The sequence below is a fragment of the Apaloderma vittatum genome, unplaced genomic scaffold (assembly GCF_000703405.1).
Source record: "Apaloderma vittatum isolate BGI_N311 unplaced genomic scaffold, ASM70340v1 scaffold13072, whole genome shotgun sequence".
NCBI classification, from domain to species: Eukaryota; Metazoa; Chordata; class Aves; order Trogoniformes; family Trogonidae; genus Apaloderma; species Apaloderma vittatum.
The window spans coordinates 1,237-24,760 of record NW_009705342.1 but is presented as its reverse complement, the minus strand read 5'-3'; the positions used below and the strand labels follow the sequence as shown (position 1 = coordinate 24,760).

General features: G+C 41.9%; 1 protein-coding gene across 1 annotated transcript; it reads right to left on the bottom strand.

The window, feature by feature from the left end:
• Positions 1-61: 61 nt before the first annotated feature.
• MYB (v-myb avian myeloblastosis viral oncogene homolog) lies at positions 62-22,834 on the bottom strand. Its single transcript, XM_009865369.1, has 14 exons — positions 22,679-22,834; positions 21,000-21,071; positions 20,263-20,355; positions 19,631-19,851; positions 18,173-18,407; positions 17,265-17,345; positions 16,759-16,863; positions 15,160-15,417; positions 12,059-12,201; positions 11,545-11,659; positions 11,333-11,458; positions 10,538-10,648; positions 9,832-9,939; positions 62-297 (listed from the first exon to the last, which is right to left on the bottom strand). Exons 1-14 carry the CDS (start codon positions 22,832-22,834, stop codon positions 181-183), a joined length of 1,941 nt encoding a protein of 646 aa, XP_009863671.1. The 3' UTR covers positions 62-180.
• Between the last annotated feature and the right edge of the window lie 690 nt (positions 22,835-23,524).

The following is a 23,524-nucleotide window of genomic DNA, read 5'->3' as shown; positions in this document are numbered from 1 at the left end:
CAACAAGAATATATATGCTGAGTGACTAAATGCACTTTGTGCTGCTCCCAACTGTTGTACCACAACAAAGATAGGCTCTTCTCCCATTCATGAAAAGTTTTTATGCAGAGGAACAGGAATTTCCCAGCGGAGGTGAAGTGTTCTCTAAACCATAATGCTTCTCTGTCCGTCGACCCTTTTTCACATCACCAGTGTCCGGGTGGGGAAGGTGGACATGTACTTGCGTGCCTGATCCGTCAGGGCCATCTGATCCTCGATCTTCCCGCACGACGCTGACTCCCAGGCGTTGTTCAGATGCTAAATTAGAAGCAGGGCAGAGAAGATTTGAGGTGAACGTCAATGTGGTTTATTCGTAGGCCCAGCCAAAGCCAGGCCCACTCATGATTAAGTGGTGGCTGAACACGCAGTAGGATCTCATCTCATCTCCAGAGAAATGTGTTGAAATCTCAACGCAACAGGCAAAACGTCTCACCCCCCTACTTCTCAGTTAGCGACCGGAGGGGTGGGCAGACCAGACACCCCACAGAGGGTCACACCACAGGAGCCAGGATCCAAACCTCCCCACTGCTTTCTCAAACAGATTCTTCTCTGTGAGGCTGAATCTACAGCCTTGCCTTTAATCCCTCCTTTCTGTGAAAGGGCTAAAAAAGAATTTACTTGCAGGTGGACTTGACAGCCAACACAGCAGACAGGCTAAAGCCCACGGTTACAATGTTCGGTGCTATGACCGCACAACTAATTCCTGCCAAACCTCCATTCTAGAAACACAGCTGCTCTGCCCCTGCGTTCCCCAAGTGAACCCGAAAACCTTGACGGCCCGACCACAGATCACACCGAGTCCCGCGCTCAAAGCCACTTTCACCTGTGTGCAGCAATCAGCACGTGCCCATTAAGAGAGCTCGTCGGGCAAAGGAGAAGAAGGGGTGGGGGGGGGCAACTCTAAGCAGAAACAGTACTGTAATTATCGTGTGAGCCATTTCACTTCTTGTGGTATTTATGGAGGTTACAGACACCATTCAGTACAATGCTCAAGTGAGATAAACATATCTGCAGAAGGCTGTGCACACTGTATTTATTTACTCACTATATATGTGAGTTGTTTCTCATTACCTTGAGCTATAAACAGCAATGAAATTTCAAAGCTCCTGGAATTTACCAGTACATACACACATTTACAGACACTGTTTTTTTTCTATTAAACTCCTTCACTTACTTAGTGTGTCTGCTTTTCCACACTGAGATACTCCCTAAGCCCTGAATAAAAGCTCTATTATTATATAGAGCTAGTTGTTCCAATAACCTGCATTCCAAAAAATGCACACAGCTTTAACGGAAACCTGCAAGGGGATCCTAAGACTGTTGATTATTGAGAAGGTCTGTGCCCAAGATCCACCAAGAAAGACAAGTCACAAGAAACCCTTCTCTATATTCTTCTGCTTTCAACAGGGGTCATGTTTACAGGTCTACACTGCTTGACAAGATGGCCAAAGCCTTCCCAACCTCCAGGACACTTGGTGAAGCATAATTAGTGGACTGAAAACCACCCAAGAGCAGAAATGCCCCAGTGTGCCCATGGCCCTTTATGCTGCTCCTTCTAGTTGCTAACTGTACAAGAGGATCCTTACGTTATTCTCTGGCCTAAACACTTACAGAATGCTCTTCTGACTGTAAACAGTGTTATCTGGGACATAAGGATAGTAAAAGGCTAGGCAACACATGAAAGACAGATAATTCCTCATAACACGCCCTAATCAGGGCACTGGTGCAAACACAGGGACCGAGGTTCCCTGCCTCCAAGGGCTTAGAGTCTAGAAGGGACAAAACCAACGAGTAAGTGAGCGGCGTGGCCAAGGTGAGGGCATGTTGGTCCTCTGTAAGCTTCTGCTGGGCTTCCCTAGACACAGCTTTCTCTTCTCTGGAGACAAGTTGCAAATGTCATCTCTGCTCCTGCTGCCTTTTTGCAAGCAAAACTCCTGCCGAGCTTCATTGGAAGTTCCCCACAACAAGGTCAGGCCTCAAACCATTAGTTTTCTGCAGCTTTTTGTGGGAAAGCTGCATCTGCGAGGTGAACAAACAGGCCATATGCCTCTTTTCTAGAGTGGTTCAGCCTGGGCTGGCCATATACCTTGTGCTGTGGCTCAGCCTGGGGCACATGCCACACACAGCCAAAAAGCAGGTGTGACACACTTTCTGCATGCCGCAGAAATGCATGCGACACGCCGCAGCTTCTTTTATGTTCTGGTTAAGCAGCTTCCAGGGTAACTTTTTCAAAGGCACCCGTATCAGCTGGGAACCTACAGCCTCCTATCAAGCCTGGCTGGGACTCAGGCACCTGTGAGTGTTTTACCCTACTGTTTGAGAGGTATGTGCATCAGGGATCAAGTTAATGCCTGGTACAATGCCATCAGCTTTACGCTTAAGTCAGATTTGGCCCGTGCACCTCAAAAGCACTTGGTGGTTCCCTAATATCCATCATTTCAAAGGAAAAAAAGACGTGTCCAACGGATATTTCCCTGTGATCCCCCAAAGCTTCAATGCACTGGTCTAGAAATGAGATAAGCAGCCCCTTCGACAACTGAAAATATGTAAGGAAAAGTCCATCTGTCACAGTAGGACAATTTTTAAAAAACAGGAGTAACTTCAGGCAAGGAGTGTCCTGATTTCATAAATTAGGCTTAATTGTTAGTACCTACACTGCACTCTTTGTATTAACAGCCATGTGCTTAGAAAAGGAGAAAAAAAAAAATCTGTATCCTGATATCTCCAACATCTCAGCAGGCTGCTACATGTCACTCATTCCACTGAAAGCCTGGTCTTCGTTTAACCTGATGTCAGCGCAGCAGAAGCCGCTCGGGCAGGCAGTAACCCTCTGCCCTCCCTCCAGGCTCGGCGGCCCCGGGGGGGAGCACTGGGCAGCACACACCGCAAGTGGCAGGAGCATCAGCCAGAGCCCTGGCTTGAGCCTCCCCGAAAGAATTTACTTAAGTTTTGCTGTAGTGACAGTGGCGGGATAATCTCCCTGCAGAGTTTTGATCCTTGTATTATTTCCCCAGAAACAAATTCCACTTTTTTTTTCCCTCTTACAATAAACTTGTAAAAGAGACTAACTTTGCTGTCTCACTGACTGTGGTGAGAACTTCGCTCCAGTAAAGCAAGCAGAATTTGACCCGAAGTAGTGCATTTCCTAAAGTAATATATTTCCTAAGTAGCTTATTTACTAAGACAAGTTTCGATTCTATCCCAGGGAACACAGATAACATTCAAAGTGAGTATTTTTAATAAACATTTTCTGTCTGAAGCCTCAGCTCTCAGCAGCCAACACAAAACAAGCCCGATGCCTTTGTCTTGCCAGCCCCGCAGCGCAGCGCTGGAGGCACGTGCAATCCTGATGTGAGAAGTTTTACTTCCTTTCTTGGCAGGGAGCGCTGGGTCCCACGATGCAGGCAGAACGCCTCACCGGGGCCGGGCACACGCAGCTATTGGGATGACTTTAGTAAAAAAGTGAAAAACACAACATCTCCTTCCACGCCAGCACCACAGCAAGTATTGATGGGACTGTGTTAGAGGCAGAAAGCAGCGCTTAGCAAACATTATCAAAAGAGAAGAGATCCATGGAGCAAGCTAGAGGAGTGCAGGGGAACAGTGCAGAAACCCAAGGCAGATCCCCCAGCTTTTGCAGAACGTTCTCTGCATCACCCCTAACACAATCAAAGATCGGACTCTGCAAACCACTGGATGGAAACACAAAAGTTTTGTAACTTAGGAGCTGTAAGTCTTGACCCAAAAACACAACGAAATCAATGGGCATGCTTTCATTGAGCAAGTGGATTCTTCCCACTTAAATTCAGTCATCTCACAGTGAGATTTTGGCAGTTAAATCCCTAGCCAGTGGGGAAAGAAAGGGATTTCCGCAGTACAATTTGTTCCACATACATATAGTTTATTGCCTCAAAGAGCAGGAGACAACTCCTAGTTTTGCTATCAATTAAAAAATTTAAGCTTTTTCTGCCAGTACTTCCTGCTGTATTCTTCTCTTCTACACACAGTTTTGCTTCTTTAAGTTAAAACAGGGAGCAGGAGGGAGAAAGTATACTACTACGAGTTCCCATAGGATAAAATTACAGTGCCATGGTACAATTCCAGCTATGTCATTCTCCCTGGCTCATTTTTTTTTAACCTCAGTAATCCTACCAGCACATCCTTCTCCTGGCAGCAAAACTACCTCACTTATCCTGTAACATGTCTTCAGTTGCCCTCAGGCAGATGCAAACTGTAAACAAACTGTCAGAGCTGTAACTGGGATATCCAGTTAAAGCACTTTAAATAAAAACTTGGACCATCTAGAGAAAACACACCAGAGTAAGGAAAGAAAAGAACTGTATGGAACGGTGCATTTCTAACAGAACTAGTCCTCCTGCACTCAGAGCCTGGACCGCCTTGTCATGTGCTGCCTGCATAGCTTAAGAGAGGTCCTGTCTTACAACACCTTGCCTGTTAGGAGTGGATGCCAAAACCAAATACTGCTGCAGTCTTGCATTACCAAGCCCCTCAACTAATGGAAGTGCAGTAAATATACTTTGTGGTAAAAGGTGGATTTTAAATCTCCGCTACACTGGCAGGTATCTTCAGCAACTCCAGCAAAGCTCTCGGTGTTACATACATCTCCATAAATTTAGCCAAGTTGTGCCGGCATTTGAAACCAACGAAAGCAAAAAGTTTGAAAGGCTCATACTATTAGAAGGTATCTTATAATGTTTCTCTACTGTAAAAAGATTAATTTTTTGTCAATTTTCTGTTAAATAACACAGTATGAATAATTTGCAGAACATGCTGCTGAAAAGAAGGCTTGCAACAGACAGTAAAGACAGTAAAAACTCAAGTGACCATAAATGAATCCTATTTAATTTTCTAAGGCAGAGCACTTTTTCTGCTCAGGACGGTACTTCTCTTCCAGGGCATGGGACAGCTTTCTCCTAGACTCTGGGGCTTCCCAGATATAGTTTGGTAAATGCAAGTGAGGAAGATGGTCCGACTTCTCAGCTTTATTATAAGCATGATGCCAGAGCTAGAAAGAGCTATTTGGTGGCGCTTTTAAGAGCTTAACCCTGAAGCCCTTACTCAGACGAAACTCCTGTCTGAAATATATGAGCTTTCCTAGTAAGATTAATGGAAGAGATATGGAAATGGGCTCAGCACCTGCAATTCACATTAGGATACTCCGTCCCTTTCTAGTTTTGTCCTTAAGTAATTATTTTTATTCACAGATCAGAACACATTGCTGCAAATGGTTGATAGTTAAGCTGTCAATTTTCTTCTTTCCAAGAGACCACTGCCTGCTCGGGGCAGCTGTAACCCCTGACCTGTTTACAACCCCAATTTTTTTGCGCTGGGAGGAAAAACCTGCAGTGACTGACCTGTAATGTCAAACCTCCTTTTCCTCGCTCGGCTATGCCAAGCACAGCTTCTGTACACATCAGCCACTGGTGAAAGAAGGGACAACTCAACTGAGGGAAACCCTTCAGGGCTACCTGCCCTCGCTGTGCAAATCTTACACCTCCGGGGACTCGAGAACAACGTGCTTCCCCTCCTTGATTAAACAGAGTATGAGATATTGGGATCTTACCCCCCCGAAAGAGCCATGGAGGAGAGCCAGAGAAAGTTTGCTGCTGCATGAGAGCATGCTGTCTCTTCGTATATTTTGTCTTGCAACCAGCTGCAAATGACATTCCACATTTCACTTTTTAAACCGAGAAAATTAAGCTTAATGACAGCTCACAGTCTTGAAAAAGTTGACCAAGTTACTTTTGAAATCCTTTAAACTTACTCTTTAAAGAAAATGGTTACATAAACCGCTGAAAGTCAGGAAATTCGAGCTGAAATGTGTCAGTCTGTGGTTAAAAAATGGAAAGTGACAGGAGCTAGGGGTTGAGAACATTCTCTTTTGCTTGCAGGGCTTCTACCTTGTGTTGTTTCCTTTGTTACTGTGGCAAGAAGATATCAAAGCAGCACTGTTTTCTTAAAAGGTTCCATTTTATGGTGTCTTCTGATAGCCTGTAGGGCTGGATGGATGGTCTATGATTTAGCCTACTTTTCTATCTGTTAAAATGTCTATGTTAGGATAGTTTGTATTATGTACTGCTACTGTTAAAGAACATAATGTGAAATAAAACATAACTTTTACATAGGAAGGGCCAGAAACACATTTCTTTACATAACCTCTTCAAGGCACTATTCAAGCAAATCCTCAGTACAGATCACTGATTTGCCTTCATATGTTATCCCAAAATCCTAACCTTAGTTGTCAGGGAGGCCAAAATCTCTCCGCCGTGCAACTGACTATTGTTTGAGTGACAAAAATATAGGGTGCAAAAATATAGGTTGTAACTAACTCCCCCAGTAAAAAGCAGAAGTGTTTAGATCCATGCAGTGAGAGTGTAAGAGTAATTCCACCCCAAGGCAACACGTGAGACATCTCCTATTCCTGCCAGGAAGAGAACATCCAGTGCACAACCGTGAGATTTGCCATGCAGGACAAAGAAGTTGCTTGAACCCTCCCACCTTGCCAGAAAGATCCTATGCACAGCTGCCCTTAGGTCCAACGTTTTACAGACACTTAACCAGGCAATCAAATGAGGGTCTCTTTTTGGATCTACGGGGACTTTTTTTCCCCACTGCAGCACAACAAGGATACCACCGCACTCCCAGTGCAGTTATATGCAGCTACCTGACCTCATAGGCCAAATGATGCAACACGCTGTTCCTCCTAAGCGATGGTGAATCATACTGCGCCATCTGACACGGTAAGCAACTTATTTATTAAGTTGCGTATGATCAGTCATGTATCCAAACTGCAGTAAAAAATACGCTTGGAGATTGCTTTGAACAGTTGTTACCCTTGCCTTCTTTGGAATTTAAGGGTAAAACAGTAAGTAAACAGGAATTTCGGTGAGTTTATTGCTAGCCGAATATCTTTTTCTTTATGTAAATGCAGCACAAATTATTAAACCAATGAAAATTACTGTGGGCTGGTAAACATACTACCTCTTAAGTAAGTTCAAATTTAAAAGAAAATTGAGCTTTAAGAACCAAACATTTTAAACAGGAAAAAAAAAAGAAGCTTAGTGCTCTCTTTCTTTCTCTTTTCCCTCTCCATGCACACATCCCAAGATATAGAGAGTGCTGTAATTCTTACTTGGATTGAAGTCAATGAGAATTTGCCTGAGTGAGAGCAGTTGGATCAAGCCCAAAATATTAACAGCAGCAATGTAAACATATGCAGACACAATTAAATTTTACCCAGATGAGTTCTCTCATGTTTAATGTCTACCTGCATGGAATCAATGGATTTAGTCCAGGGGCTGTGTGCGTCTACATGTATGTCGGTGACACACCAACCTGCAAACTAGAAAGCCTAGAACAATAACATACTAAAAATCGATTGCATATAAAATTCTACCAGCCAAAATCAAGTGCAAACTCTAACATTTTCTATTGCTTTGCACTCTTTAGACTCGCTGTGTCCTCATCACAGACATCCGGCTCCAGTGGGACGTAGTTGGGAGAAGGATTAGGGCAGTGCAGCAGCAGTCTTTGGCGTGTAAGAGAGCCAGAGAGCCCATCCTGCCCAAGCTGCACGAGGCCAAACTCCCCTCTGATGTGAGGCCAAGCGGCCTTACCAGGGATGAAGCAGATTTCCCCCTTTTAACTACAACACTAAGTCCAATTCAGAGAGCGCAGAGATCAGCAGACAATACCGCATTTTTATAAAACATCTGTATTTCATTCTGAAAAAGCTGTCTATGCCACTGTCACAGAAAGCTCTAGCCTCATTCTTCATTTAGGATTACACTTCAGCTGACACACTCAATGTTTTGTCAATGACAGAGCAATTTTACCTTCATACTGGTTCACCAAGAATCTGCATAAATTCGAGGGCTTTTTATAGCTGCTTTTTCTTTCAGTTCAACACGTTTTAAACACTGAGTTGAGAAGTCCTTTTTAACTCAGTTCCTGCTTAAGAAAAAGTCCTCTTTCACCAAGAAATGAGAATACCTGACTCTTAACATACTTTTCCCAAACAAGGACTGAAGAATGGGATCCAGAATGACCCATAAATTGACTCTTGTAAACTTCCTGAACAGAATCAGCATGAGTGAGGAGAGGTTAAACAAGTCCTTCCATTTACAGCAGCTTGTAAAGAAATTATTTTTAGATAGCACGAAACATAGCACTGTTATGCCAAAGATCAAAAGATCCTATTTTACAGGCACCTCAGATGCTTCGTTTTATTACAGGCCGAGTGCAGGCAACTACCACTAACATGACAACCCACAACAAACTGTTTAGCTGCCTGAAAATGTTGCCCTAAATCTAAGGAGGAGCCAGGAGTCTGGCCGGGGAACAGGAGCAGGTGACAGTGCGCTGGCAAGGCAGCAGGGATGAGCCTGTGGGGACCAGCAGCTTCCTCTCATGCACTAGCTGGGACCTCCAGCGACCCCCTGCAAAGCTGGAGCCTTGGGCTCCTTTGCCATGAGATGGTCTTAATTCAATCCCTAACTAAGTGCCCTAACCCAGGGGCAGTTGATCTTCCAACACTCCTCTTAGCCATCTACCAGGGTGTAGACAAGAAATTGTTTAGGAGAAAAAGAGCAAGTAAGCCCCTACGGACACCCCCACACAGCAGGGAGACACAGTCCCTGCCCTCCAAAGCTGCTCCTCGTCGAATGATTCTGCAGTGAAAAACAGAAACTTACTCCACGGCAAACTGTGCCTCAGAGATGTGTGAGATGTTACAATTTCACTTTATAATGCCTTGCTAGAGATGCTTAATCAAAAACAGGTTTTGATCATTTCTTCCTACTGTAAATAACCACTAATGTAAATTCTGGGAAGATAGAGGAAAGAAAGGATTAGCCATATGGAGTGTCTGAAAGTCAAGAACTGTATTTCCTTTCTTACAGTGACTCACCCTGGGGAATGAGACACTTTCCCTCAATTCATCCATGTGGACCAGGGATGTCAAATCACTTATTCATCTACTTCAGTCATGGAAGGATAACTGATCATTACCTACATTGTGTTTTGTTCTGAATGATTTCTGTCCACAAAAGTTGACAAAGAGGCTGCTAATGACTCTGGTGGGCTTTGGCTCAGGCCCTATGTAACACCTGTATTTTAAAGTGCAGCAAATATATGTGTTTGTTAACACCTGTAAAAAGCATAAATACGTAAAACCCAGCCTCACATCTGGCTTACATTAAAACAGTCACACACTTAATTGACTTCAGAGATCCCAAGACGTACAACTGGGGTTATGAGGCCCCTTCAGAGCATTGGTTACAACCACATTTCCGGTGCGATCTCAGCCTGCACTCAGGGAGAAGCCACCCTGGGGCTTGGCTGGATGGGCAATACTGCCCACATCTGTGCCGGGCAGTGCCAGAGCCTCTGCTCTCACCCCAAGGCCAGTGACAAATTCTGGCCACCACCACACCACTCAACTCCTTCACTCTCCAAAACAGCAGTGCCGCCTACAAGAAGTCTTCAGTAAAAAAACCTCTGGCCCGTGTTAATTCTCAATTGTACCAGTTTAACACTGGAGGCAGCTGAGTTTACCATGGCCCGCATGCAGGACTCTGCCCTGTTCAGCTTCCTGGCACAGCTGGAAGCCTCCGCATCCTCATGTTCCACTGGTCAAGTGAGATCCTCAACTACGTTCATCTGAACACTTCATTCTTCCACACCCAAAACTTAAACTCAGTCTGTGAGAAAGAAAAATACATATATATGCATTTTTCTACAGAAAAGGTATTTTTATCAAAGAATAGTTACCTGTAGAGGACTAGCTAGTGGCCTGTTCCTAGGTACTGCAAATGTTTTGTGAAAACTACCATCCTCTTCAGACACGGGCATCTTTAAAACGGAACTGGTAAGAAGATTCTGAACAGGAAAAGAAAAAAAACAAACGTTTTTCATTAACTCAAGGGAACAACCTGAATTTGAACATATTAAAAGCAAACTCAGCCTGACTGCAGAGGGTGCAACACTGGGCATGGCCACAGATGGAGCACTCAGCCTTGGGGCAGACCTCAGCCCGGGGTTCCTGGTACTTGGCTTTGCAGGAGCATTGCCATGTGCAAAGGTTTTTTATCCAGTGAATAGTCTCAACAAAGCAAAGGGAACCGTGCTCATGCAAGGTCTCCTTTGTGAAAAACAAAACAGACTCTTTCTTTCACCAGTTTTAACTCCATGTCTAGTCATTTCTATACACAGGTGCAGGCATCCTCCAAGTGCAGCTCATTACAAAGACTGTGAGGCTGCACAATGGCTGCAGCTCCCGCCACCTTCTGTAGGCATTACAGTCACCGAATTAAGAGCAGGATTTTGCTTCTTATGCTTAATACAGGAAAATTATATGGAAATAATAATGCCTGCTTGTAAGGAAGGTTAGATGAAGTATTTTCTCTTTTGCATTTAAAAACTGAACAGAGATGTAAAACAGAAAAAACAATTTAGTAGTGTGAAAACTTGAACTTACTGGCACATCTTCCATAGTTGATGTGTGTGTAAAGAGCTGAGTGTTCAGGTTTTCTCCTTCCCAGTGATTAGAGCAAAAAAAATTTCCAGCTTTATCTGTTGGAGACTCCACCTGAAAGCAGGAAAGGCACCATGATAAAAACCTGTACCTAACTGACCAGAAGGAGATTTATCCATCAGTTCCTTGGAATGGAATACATATTCTTCACAGCCATGCATAATGCATGTTTACAGCACACTTGCTCTTTGAAGAACACTTTTACAGCACACTTGCTCTTTGAAGAACAAAAAAGTTCGAGGTTCTCAAAAAAATCCCCACCTAATAAAACTGAATACTTGCACTCAGTGCTCTGTCAGTATTCAGGAGTTTAATCCTCTAGAAAGGATGTATTTTTAGAACTTTAGTGACAAAGTAATATAATGCAATGTCCTCAAATGTTCAGGTTTCTAAGCCACTCCATGAAGCTTGATCCCCATGGGGTTCTTCTATAGTTTTCACCAATATTAGAAAGATTCAATCCAAATTCTCGTCTAATTTTTTTTTCTTTTTAAGTTTCAAATGAAACTGCATTAGAACGGCCCAAGCAAACCCCTGCTGAAAACAGCAGAAAGACTTCTATGGAAGTCAATGGGAGATGAATTAGGCATGCCTAGTATACTATATAGAACTGACACTAAGATCTTGGGGCTCACATGAAAGAAAAAGAGACACAGCTATTTAACAGAAAAGGTATTGGTATAAGCTTCTCAGCGAAGAGTGCTGAATTAAATTGCCTCTGGTAAGTTTCAGATTTACCTCTTGTTTGATTTTCTTCAGCAAAGGGGGGCCACTTTCATGTAGCCCAGCCACTATTGCAGATTCCTCCGACTCCTGCTTGATAACATCCTGCAGATCTTCAACAAGATGAGTCGGAGTTTGAGGCTGAAAGGAAGAAACGTTATATCCAAGTCCCAGAACATCCCTCTGCACTAATATCAAAGCAACTTTTATCATTGTTTCCTTCTTACCAGCATCTTCAAAGGACCATATTTGATTTCCTGAGCTGCAAGTGCGTTTTTGAATGGAGTGGGTGTTCTTGGAGAGCTCTCTAATATCGACCTCTTGATTGCTGGAGTTCTGAAACTTTAAAAAGAGAGAGAAAAACTTTAAAGGAACATGCTTGGAACTATTACATCTTTACAGAGATACGTGCATACAGGCAGTGGCTGACAAATATTTTCATGCAATCCTATAATCCATTTTACTTTTCTGGCGGAACACTTACTTAACTGTGATAAGGTAGAATGGCTTTGTTTAAAAAAACGGTGAGTCTGTACGCACGATTGCTCTGTATTAATAACCTACCTCCACGGGTAGAAAGTGGAAGTTTTAATCCACACCAAGAAAAATCTGAATGTATTGGCAAACAACTCCGCAGGATGCATACAGCTGCCTGTACAGTGGCACAGCACTTCGGTTGTGTGCAAACCCGAAGAAATAAATGCTCCCGAATTTGACAAAACAGTGTGGTAACAGACTTACACGTGGTTTTCCTTCTGTGCTTTGAAAGTCTGGTCCCTGTGGAACGGCGTGGTAACACCCATCTTATGGCCACACACCGGCGTGGAAGTTAGCGCAGGGTTGTCCAGGTTCAGGCTGTCGTGATTGGATGAGGTGTTCAAGAACTACAAGGAGGGAAAGGAAAAATCAACAGTAACAGCCAGATTGCAAGGTCGACTCCTCAAGCCGACGTTATTAAACAAAAGAAAAAGAAAATATTTCCTTCTGATTGATGTGATTCTCCTGACCCTATGATGTGAGCAGATGTACATGGGGTACCTGACTACATGGCAGAACAATGCTCAGCAGTTTGGCTCGAGCACTAACGAACCCAAAACTAGCATTTCTAGAGAGGGGAGTTATAAAGAAAATGACACTCCATTCCAACGAAAAACACTCTCCATTGATTTAAGAGCCACATTTTAAAAGCCTGATTTGGATTTTCTGCAAATAAATTTTAATTAATATTAAAAGCAGTGTGCCCAAGTAAGAAGTACGTGAAAATTACTAAGGGATGTTTCAGGAAACAGCTAAATCTCACTAAGATTTATATAGGGAATCTAGATGCTTTTAAGGCAGTAAATAAAGTGTTTATAACAGGAAAACAAATTTCCTATCATGTCTCAAAACAAAGTGCTCCATTTTCACAGCATAAAATGAAAACTGCCACCTGTGACTGGTGTGTGGAGTGTTTTGGAATGGAAATAGCTGATCAAAAAGGAGGTGGCAGTATTAGTTTGGAGAAACTGGTTTTGCATGAGTTCTACCTAGTAACCTAAAAAAATACTTCCATTTCTAATGTCTATGAATCCGTAAGCTAGCGTAAGAATCGTTTATTCTGACAATGACTCACCATATTACGTTCTAGACTTGACTTGCATCAGATTAAAACACACATTGTAAAAATATGGCATGTAAGAAGATATAGACTCCACTGAACAAATGATATATGATTAAAACACCAAATACAGTGGGAGACATGCAGTCTTTTACTATCCTTCATGAAACAGTGTTTTCTCTGACTTCAGGGGCTAAAGCCAAACCAAGGCAAAACCCAACACAAACACACAAACAAAAAAACCAAAGCAGTTTTAAATAGTGCTACAGCTGTGAAACAAAGCAACCATCAAAAGGAATTTGGAAGTGCATGCCCAACCATTTTAACAGGCCATTTTCCTCCTCATTCCTATTCCACTTCCCCCCCACAAGGCCTGAGTTGAGGTTGGCGGGCTGTGATTTGAATTTTCTGGTTGTTGTCAGTTTGTCTCACAACCTGAATGCTATTTAAATGCAGTTTGGGGTTTTCTAGGTCAATGAATCATACTGTAAGTGGACAGAGATGGAAAGTATTACAAATAATCAGACATTGTTAAACTCACGTAGTCGAAAGAGTTAACAGCAAGAGCAAAGCAAGCAACTGTATTCCCCCATAAAAATGATCCAAAAGGAAAAAAAAGCCCCAGGTCCCACAGATTAATTTAAAACAAGAGAATCAACAGTTAGCTTGCTGATGATCTAAGCTCAGCAGTGAAGATTAAGAGCAGTGAGAAGATTCAAACATGGAGTGAAATCAACAAGCGCAACGGTAATTAGTCATTTGTTCCAAAGGATTAGTTTCTAAATTGTTAAGGCTGGGGTGACTTTTGAGAATTAGTAACATCTGTGCAGAAGTCTTGATCTACCTGCGAGGGAGAGAAGGGCAGGCTTTTGACAGGGGAGCGCTTAGGAGGAGTTGAGCTGCTGACGTCAGCTAGGAGCAGGGTGCTACCGTGGCCACTGGCTAAGGGGCTGGAGTGCCCTCTCCTTTTGCGAAGAAGGACCCACGGAGCCGCGCTGCCCTGTGAGGCAGATAAGGACTTTGGTGAGCCAGGAGAGCCCTGACTCGACAGGATTTTGCTCAAGCATGCGATGGGGTGTCCTTGCAGTCTACAAGCTCTGGGCCCTCTTTGCTGAAGCTGCGCGATTTTGCCTGAGGGAGCTTTGCTAGCCGAAGTGTCTGTGTCTTCAAAGAATTCAAAACTGCTGAGATCACCCCATGATGAAGGATCCTGAAACAACGTGGGAGGCACGGAGCTATAAGACAGTGTATAGTGCCACCTCATGAAAATACAGCGCTAGGATATGCCTGTAACCAATAACAACAACCAAGTCTTTCCCAGTTCAATTCACCTTGACCCTGTTTACTTGAGTAGCAACGCTGTGAACGCTTATTCGTGTTTTCAGTATACACCTTAATCACATCAGATGGTCCAACATCCTAGTAGTGTTGCTGGCACCATGAGACACATGATGTCCTTAATACTGACTTGCCCAGGGTTTTCTGTTTGTTATGAAGACAGTGCCTTTCGCTACCAAAACTGTGTGCCTTGGGCTCCAAAACAAGACTAGTCTCCTTCTGACCTGCATGCCTGCTCTGGATGTGCTGAACAGGACATGATGCTGCATGAAGCAGACACCTCTGCTGCTGAAGGAAGGTGCCACCAACAAATGTGTATCAATGTGCCACTTCTGTCACATGCAGTATCCCAGAGACCACAGTGAGAAAAGGCCCATGTCAGTGTCAGTCAGGTACTCGGCATTTAAAATGCATGTTCCCAGTTCTTCACATACGCCAGGGCAAGCTCCTTAAACTTTGAGAAGCGGCTACTGAAGCTACAACAAAAACTTTCAGAAAATTATGCAGATGCATGATCAGCCACACACAAATCTACAACACGTGTCACTTCAAATATAAATAAGTATCATTTCATCTTTCACAGTGTCTCTGATTTTATTTTAAGGAGATTTAATATCAAGAGATTGTTTCAAGCTCCTAATGTGCAGTTTGCTAAAAATCACACTCCCATACCCAGAGGCAGCAGGAAAGGGAGACACCCACAAAAAGCGTATGTATCCACACTCGGGAACTTCATTTATAAGCAGCTGCATTTTGTTATGTCAGAAGCTAAGCTTCAGATCTTGTAGCAATTAGAAGTTACTCGGGGGAAATGGAAAAAAAATAAACACATTTAGGACGGTCCCGGTTCCTCTCCCCTTACTCCTTGACCACGCACGAATCCACCTGAGGTGGCAAGTTTACTTACGGAGTCTATTAACTGGAGTGTTTCTGCAAATTCTAAGAGATTCTTAACATTATCCAGGATGTTGCTCTGGTGAACAATCATGCACCGTGCAGGGGATGCACTTTCCTCAGGTAGGCAACCGTGATCCACTGGTGGAGATGGAGTACAGTGGTGATGTTCCCCCAAACAGGAAACAGGTGCACTGTCACCACTGGTCCTGGTACTGTCAGCAATCGTGGTGCTGTGCCAGCCGGGGTAGTTTGATGTGTGGTTCTGTGTCTAAAGGGAGAAGGAAGAGAAGGAAAAAAAAAAAGAAAAAGGAGGGGGGAAGAAGGCAGAAGGAACTTAGCAATGAAATTGCACAAGGTGTCAGATGCCACTGGAGGAAAGATAAAAGTAGTTGCATCATCGTCTAAAAGTTTATGCCTACGAAACAATTGTCAAGATGTTTCCTTTCATCAGTGCAAGATCTCATTTTAAGTAATATCGGCATTGTATTTGTTATCCCAAAGTAACCTCAGAATTTACTTCCAGGATTATGAGCGGATATCACTACTAACACACAATCTATTTGTACTGTGTTACTCCAAAAGCTCAAAAAGTGTCTGCAAGTCATTTTCTGTGAGAAGCAAGAAACGGCAGGATTTCCCTACTGAGCGCTCAGTACTGTAGAAGGCTAAAAGGTTTAAGAGTTAGAGTTGCTTTTTTTTGCTTATCTCCTTTTCTTCTTCTATCCCTGTCTAACGCTACAGCTTACACCAATGCAATGAAGAGGCTGTCAAATCAACGTGGTTAGGAAAGCAGAAGAACAAATTAACAGAAGTTTCTTTCCAGTGTGATCATGCAACAGAAGAAATTGCAAAACATGAACTAAAGTTAAAATGTGGCCAGACTAACGTATCACGCATGCAGTCATTTTACTATTAATTTAAATATTACCCAAAAAAAAAATAAAATAAAAGAATCTGCTGGCTATCACCTATCTTCCAAAACGATTTGGGGATACTTGGCTTTGGTGATGGTGTTAAGTAATTGCGTAAGGGCTTTCACACATTAACATCCAATGACATATACAACCAAGTGTGAGAATTCAGTAATAGCCAGCATTTGCTCCACACATGCAGTTATGAAGAATCTAACATTATTCAGAGAAGTAAAACAAACTGTCAAACATGCACCAAGTCTGAAGCTTACGAAGTATATAAAACACAGCTGAAGGAAAGAATACAACAGAGGAGAAAAATCTACTGTACAGGCACTACATTTTCATCACATGAACCATTGCACACTTTCAGAAATGCAGATCCCATTAATTTAACATCTGTGGGACTTTTCATTTTCGTACAGTCATCAGGTTTCCAATATCACATCACATTAACAGAGCCCAGCCCTGCTCCCACTTTGCGAAGTAAAATACCTGCAAATTGTTTGCCATTGTTTTTTCCATAGAAGAATTTACAAAGCAGATACAGGTTACACATGTGCTATGTTTCATCCTTTTAAAACGGAAATATAGAGCCTTGATTAGTATCGAAGGCAGAGGGGGAGTAAAAAGTTAAAAAGACAAGCACTGGGGTAATGCTGCTATCCCTCCATCCAAGCACACAGTGACAATCTTACTGGTAATGCCTGCTGCCCTTTCAGTTCATTCTCAGTCGACATTAGTAGCAACTCTAATTCCTTTATTCGTTTTTCTTTCTCAGGGTCTTCATCATTATAGTGTCTCTGAAATTAAGAGTTAAGGGAAAAGAAAAGATAAAGGTCTGATAGGATGTAGCAACTAAAATGCTTATGGCTTTGCCGTCCTGTGGTTCTAACAGCCAAATTAGACTCAAAGATGAAACAAATGTCAATTGTGTTTTCCACTACCAAAGTCCCTGCTGAATTTCAGTACAGACATTTGAAATGGAGAAAGTGAAAGCTATCACGCCAGGTGTCAACTACTGTGTTTTAAATCTACTTCAGCAGAAGCAATTATAAGCCGCGTTAGAACGCCCCCACCTTCCCCGTTTTCTCTCTTCACCACACTTAATACATTAAAATGCTTCCTTAAGGTGCGATATCTGCATTTTGACTTATCTAATGTTTAACAAATTGACTCTTGAAATGAGGTTCAAGTTATCTACCTGAATAGCTGCAGCAGCTGGCTGAGGAACATTGACAATATTTACATGCAGTGCTACTGGATATGGGATCTGACCAGGGACCTAGGCCAAAAAGCAAAAGACACTGAAAGTTATTATTTCTACCACACTGAAAGTTATTATTTCTACCATACTGTCTGCCTGCATTTTGAATTTGTGTTAAACATACTTTGGTTTTAAGTACTTAATATTTATAATCTACAGAGATGAAACAGAAAAAAACCCAACTCCATTTACAAGAAAAGTAAAAATTTTTTTAGGAATATGACAGTGAGCATTACAGAGGAAGAACTAATATTCATATATGAAATATCTACCCTTCCTGAGTGAGAAAAGATGAATAATTTATAGATGCACTTGTAAAATTTTTCTAAATTGGGAGTGAAAATGCAAAAGATGCAATTTATTACAGTCTAAAACTCTACAACGAAACTGCCCATTTCATTATTAATCATTAATAGAAAAGGAATCAGATTAAAAACAATACTTGTTTACTTGGCTCCAACAGGCAATTGACAAACAGAATATTACTGAAGGGAACGTTGGCGGTTTTGACATAGAACACAGAATTAACCAGATTCAACCGATTTTCAGGAAATGTTACATTCACCAATAAGAAACATGCTCACTGTTTCCAAGACGTTAAAAACTCTGAATTTGACTCCACCACCTGAATGCCAGCAATCAGTTTGAAATGTACACATTTTCATCACTGAAAGAAGCCAAAGAAACCCTAGCCTGACTTGAGACACCTACAAGTCCACCAAGACTGGGAGAAAACCCTTCGTGCTTCCTAAAAGCAGGTATGGCTAAACTGCACCCACCTAGTCAACAAGGCAAAATAAAATAAAATAAAAAAAAAGAAGAAAACCACATTTTCAGGTGCTTACATTTTGCGGCTCGGAGATGTGGTAGTAGGGGTAGTCACTGCTCAAGGGGGGCTGGCCAGCAACCGGCAGCTGCGCAGAAGGTGGGTTGTGAGCAAAGGCCATCAAGTGGTTGCTCTTCTGAAAGCCAGCGGCTGCTGAGGATTGACAGGCTTTGGAGGACTCCTGCAGGTAGCCCTCCTGCTCGACCTTTCGGCGCATGGTGGAATTCCAGTGGTTCTTGATAGCATTATCAGTTCTGCAACAGAAATACGTACATCTAAGGAGTTTTAAAGATGAAGAGTTCACAGTTCAAATGCATCAGTAGGCAGGTAAATCGCTGACGGAATTTCTGTTTAAACCTTGAGCTGTTCTCCGACCTGGCAGCAACTCCCTGAAAGGCAGCAACTTTCCAACAAGCCACCTAGACAAAGACAACATCATGCTATACATGCTAATTCAGTAAACAATGCTGTTGAGAATTTTCTTAGCTGCAGAAAACACGAGATTCAAACTCTCACATACGTGAGTCAGAAAAAGCCAACTTATCAAGTTTGTGAGATTTTAAGAGTATGCTTAGAAGCCGCTCTTCTGTTTGAAAAACATCACCACCGCACAGTGAAAGCAATATCTGAGATGCATGGAAGCTACAAAAAAAACCCTTTCAAAGTGGTAATTCCTTTCTTGTCTTCTTCTAGGTGAAAACAGCCTAGGAAATGCCCATTTAAAAAGCTATCATTGTCTTAGGCATTATATTTAGAACTTGAAGCCGTTCCACCAAATACCAGGAATAAAAATGAGAAGGGAAACCTCTCCCTTGCTTACATTATTTGCTTGACTACACATTATGTTGAGTCACTTCTACTACAGAGCAAGTAAGACATTGAACCTCGGGAACTGTATGCAAGATGTGCGTAACTTTTCAATGAGACAAGTATTTCCACGTCTCGACTTTGAGGAATTCGGTTTATCCTGTTTTATACATGGATTTTTAACAGGTCAAAATCATCTGGATGATTCAGGAGCAATTACAAATGTTGAAGCAGCCTTCTCTTAAATCGTTTTGAATAAACAGACCAGATTTCATGTTGAAGGTATACACTTAGCTGAATGTAAATTATGTTCCACTTGGAAAGCCTGATCCTTCCCTGTTAAATCAATTTAAATTTTGACAGCTATTGCAAGCACAAATAAGACTGCACAGACATTTAGGAAACGGGTACAAAGTCTTGTTGTAGTTACCGTTTTTATTTTACCTATGGCAAACATTAAAAGCATGTAAAAATAGAGTACTATTCCATGTACTGACCAAACAGCACACTGGGATAAACACACATCGATGTTACTGGCTTTCCAGGTTTTGCTTCCAACATTTTTTTTTTATTTACAAAGTGCAGCCTGAGACAATTGAAATAGACTGTTCAGACCTGCAGCTTTTTCTTTTTTTCCTATTTGAAGAGCTGAAGGTGTGTATGTCATTACCGTCCAGGCAGTAATTTTGCAATTTCTGCCCATCTGTTTCCCAGCCTCTTGTGTGCCTGGTAAATAATTCTATCTTCTTCTTCCGTCCAGGAGGTTTTCTTCACTTCTGGATTCAAATGGTTGTGCCACCTCTCCCTGCACTGTTTTCCAATCCTTCCCTTCAAATGCTTAGCAATGACAGACCAGCGCTTTGGACCGTATTTCTGCACGAGTTCTATTACCTTCAAAGGAGGACATAAAAATGGTCTGTATTTAACAATGCACAATGAATCAATGAAATTTTTCTGTGATGGAACAGTATTTTCAACATTTCTCAAAATTGCCAGGGTAAAGCTAACATACAATTACAATTCCCCACTTCCCATCTACATTTTTATCCAAAGAGAAAAACCTGTTAATACTTTAAGCATTTCTAGACTGTGATTCCACATCAGAGCGCCTTTAAGCAACATTTAATTAATTTGCATCAAAAACTTAGAAAGCACTATACAAACACTAAGCACTGATAGTGATGGGATCAATGTGCCTCTGGCCATATTAGTGCTGAAGCCACCGAAGCCTCCAGGATTTTTGCCCCAACGTTTGAAAGTCACTAGTAAGGCATTTATCAGACAGAAAGGAAAACTGATTACCCTTTGATCCTCCTCTTTAGTCCATGGACCTTTAATAAGTTCTGGATTTAGTACCTTCTGCCATCGGTGCTGGCACTGAACATCCGTCCGATTCTAGTGAAATGTAAAAGACCATTCTTTAGATAAGACGAATGTAGAGTGGTAATGCTCTTAACTGGGTACACTTGTTCCCAATGTATTTCACTGTCAGCTAGAGCTACTGAACACCACGGAGTGACACAGTTGATCTGAGAAGAAGGAGCTTGACTATATATCTGCTCACTGACCTAGGAAGATTTCCATCATTTCTGCAGTGAGGACTGTATCACCAAAACGACACAGACTGACTCTTCATCACTCACCCAACAGCCGCCATGCTTTCACAGGCAGTATTTCTAGAAAGGCTGAAGTGCTCGCAAAGCAGTTATCTTCTAAACCACACTTATAACTCATCAAAGTTATTTTCTCTCTGTGCTGAGACATTTTGTTTCAGTGTTACGTTGACTATCTACTGTGCAACATCCCATCACCCCCCATTTTTACTTGGTTTTTTATAACCTTTTCTGAGAAGTGAAATGAAAACTAATGGTAAGGGTTTCCACAATATTCTAACTAAATTTCTGAGGTCTCCATCTGTGGAGGTTTTATATCTTCCACAAAAAAATGTAACTATAAAGCAACCACTCCCCTTTCCCTTACTTGGAAACCTGATAAAGAGTTGTCACTAGAACTGGAAACAGAAACCAATATCCACCTACAGGAAGGAAATTGGCAATGACTTTCCAGTCTTCTGTGCCATTCTGCTCCACAAGCTTCTTTAGTTTCTCATCCTGAATCATTAAAAAAAAAACAGACAAAATTAATATCACAATCTCTTTACACTGCAAATGAAACATATTTTTTAAAAATTGCGTCCTTCTAGCTTTTTAAAGCATCTATTTCTGCTTCCTGAGTGTGAGAGGAGGTGGTCTATAGTCTTCTCATACTTTTAATTGTTTAAACCAGGAGACATTTCTACTTCTATGGATTTTGGTAGGTTCTTTACAGGACCACGGGAAAAAGACTGACTTTTTCTGCACTGTCTTTTGACTCACATTATACATTCTCATTTGACTGCTCAAAGCAACACAACTGTTATTCTTGCACTGGATTTAAAGGAGGGTACAGATGTTTAGATGCCAGACATCGGAGTAACAACGAAATTCAGTAACACTGAGGCACCCAGCTGTCTGGGGACCTCTGAAAAACACAGCCTTAAGTTTCACATGTCTTGCAAATAATAGGAGTCCCAGTAATTCACTCATTGCCTGTCCATGGACAACAAATGCCCAACAAAACTAACGGCTCCTTTCGGTCTTGATCACAGTGAGGGAATTTTGCATATTTGCAGTAAGAAGAAATTTGGCCCAGTATTTTTAATGATAAGGCCAGAAATACGGACCCACAGACAAAAGAAACCAATCTCATGTACTGGGAAAGATTGAGATAGTGTAAAACAAGCGAGGACTGCCCCAAGAGATAAGAGGAGGGAAACAACTCTCCCCTTTCCTGACAAGCACCTCCCAGGAGGCTCCCAGTTCATGTGACAAGGAAGTGGCCACTGGGCTCCTCGGTCATCCTTCCCTCCCAGGCCACATCACAACCACATCCACCTCTGACAGAACAGACTATGACTTGAATAAAATTTTAAAAATGCTTGTAAGAGGTGACCTGCCACTGTTTACGTATCCATATACATTGGTAGAGAAAGACAAAACATAAGAACCGTGTTAATGTACTACACAATAAACTCAAAGGCGTTAAATGGCCACAGGATATCCACCTGGAAAAGGAGTCCGATACCACAATTTAGCCAGAAAGTCAGCAAAAGGGCACCGTGACTAAAGCACATTCTGACCTTCAGAAGCAAAATACATCTGGAATGCCCAATTTTGGTGCTGCTGGATTTCTTTCTTCTAGCTTTTAATTTATTACCACCCAGATCATAATGTTGCAATTAAAGTGCAAATTTCAAATGGCACAAAAGGACTGCAGCAGTTTCTGCCACAGTTTGCTGCTGTGGGACACTGAACACACGTCAGTTCTCACATAGCAACCGTTTCAAACAACAAGAGGCAGCAGTAACAATTCAAGCATTGCTGCAGGTGACTCTGAAATCTGTTTCTCCAACAGGGATTACACAGAGACTTACATACCTGTAATGCAGACCTTGGTGGACATTAAAAAAAACATGTGTTTGTACATTTTATTTTAAACATTAGAACAATCCTCAAAGTTAAGTAAAACTGAATGTAGCTAATGGGTTGAAAATGTTGTCCTCATTCATATACATGGGGCTGTCAGTGAACTTAGTTTGAAGATAAGCAACTTTGAGAAGAACGTGATCCATGCTCTCTCTGTCTTTTTTCCTGCAGGAGAGGAATTAACTCAGATTTACCTCTTCACGGGTCCACCTGGTTTTTCCTAAGTGACGTTTTCCAGTCTTAGGAAGCAGACCATCATAATCGTGATCATACATCTCAACATCTTCTTCATCATCATCACTACTATATATACTGCAGAAGGAAACACAGTGAGACACAGAGTGGAACATGAGGACTTGAGCTACTTAATTACAAAGCACAAAAAAAACCCCACTACAATCCTTACAAAGGTTACACAGATAAAAGTTTTAAAACTTGCACAACAAGATTTTGTTCTGCATTCTGTTGTTCTAGTATTCTGAACTGGTTCTGCTGTTTTTGGTATCCACAGATACAAGCAAAGGGCTGGCAACCTTCATATTACTGTGCATGTTTAGACCTGCTCTTAATGTTAGATCAGTGGTGAATTACACATTTGGCAAGCCTTCAACCAATGAAGGTTTCAAATTAAAATACAATGTTTGGGACAATAAAGAGAACTAGAGCCTGTGTCCATTACACAAGTGCATGCTCAGAATCTTTAACTCCTGCCACACACTCTGAAAAATATTAGTGTTTTTGTATGTTTAATAGAGCAGATAGTTACATTGTTCCCAAATAAAACAGACTGTGTGTAAATACAAAAACTTAACTGATAATAACCTTGTTTGAAAATGTGATTATGGACCCTATATGTGAAGACAAAAGTTTCTGTAATTAGCTAAAGCCAGTAAGTAGCAGCATTAACATGCAATAAGCTCTAATATAAAATGTGTCTGTCATTTATGGGTCTGGACAGACAAGGGCTGAAGATAAGTATATTTAATATCTTGCAACCAGCAAAGGAATGATTGAACCCTTTGATACCCTCTGTTTCTCTA

Excerpts from the sequence above, each read along its gene's own strand:
- MYB (XM_009865369.1), bottom strand. The coding sequence starts at position 22,834 with ATGTTCCACTCTGTGTCTCACTGTGTTTCCTTCTGCAGTATATATAGT. Across the intron at positions 16,864-17,264 it reads CAGCTGCTGCAGCTATTCAG|AGACACTATAATGATGAAGA; the intron begins GTAGATAACTTG and ends TCTTAATTTCAG. Across the intron at positions 9,940-10,537 it reads CAACTATGGAAGATGTGCCA|AATCTTCTTACCAGTTCCGT; the intron begins GTAAGTTCAAGT and ends TTTCCTGTTCAG.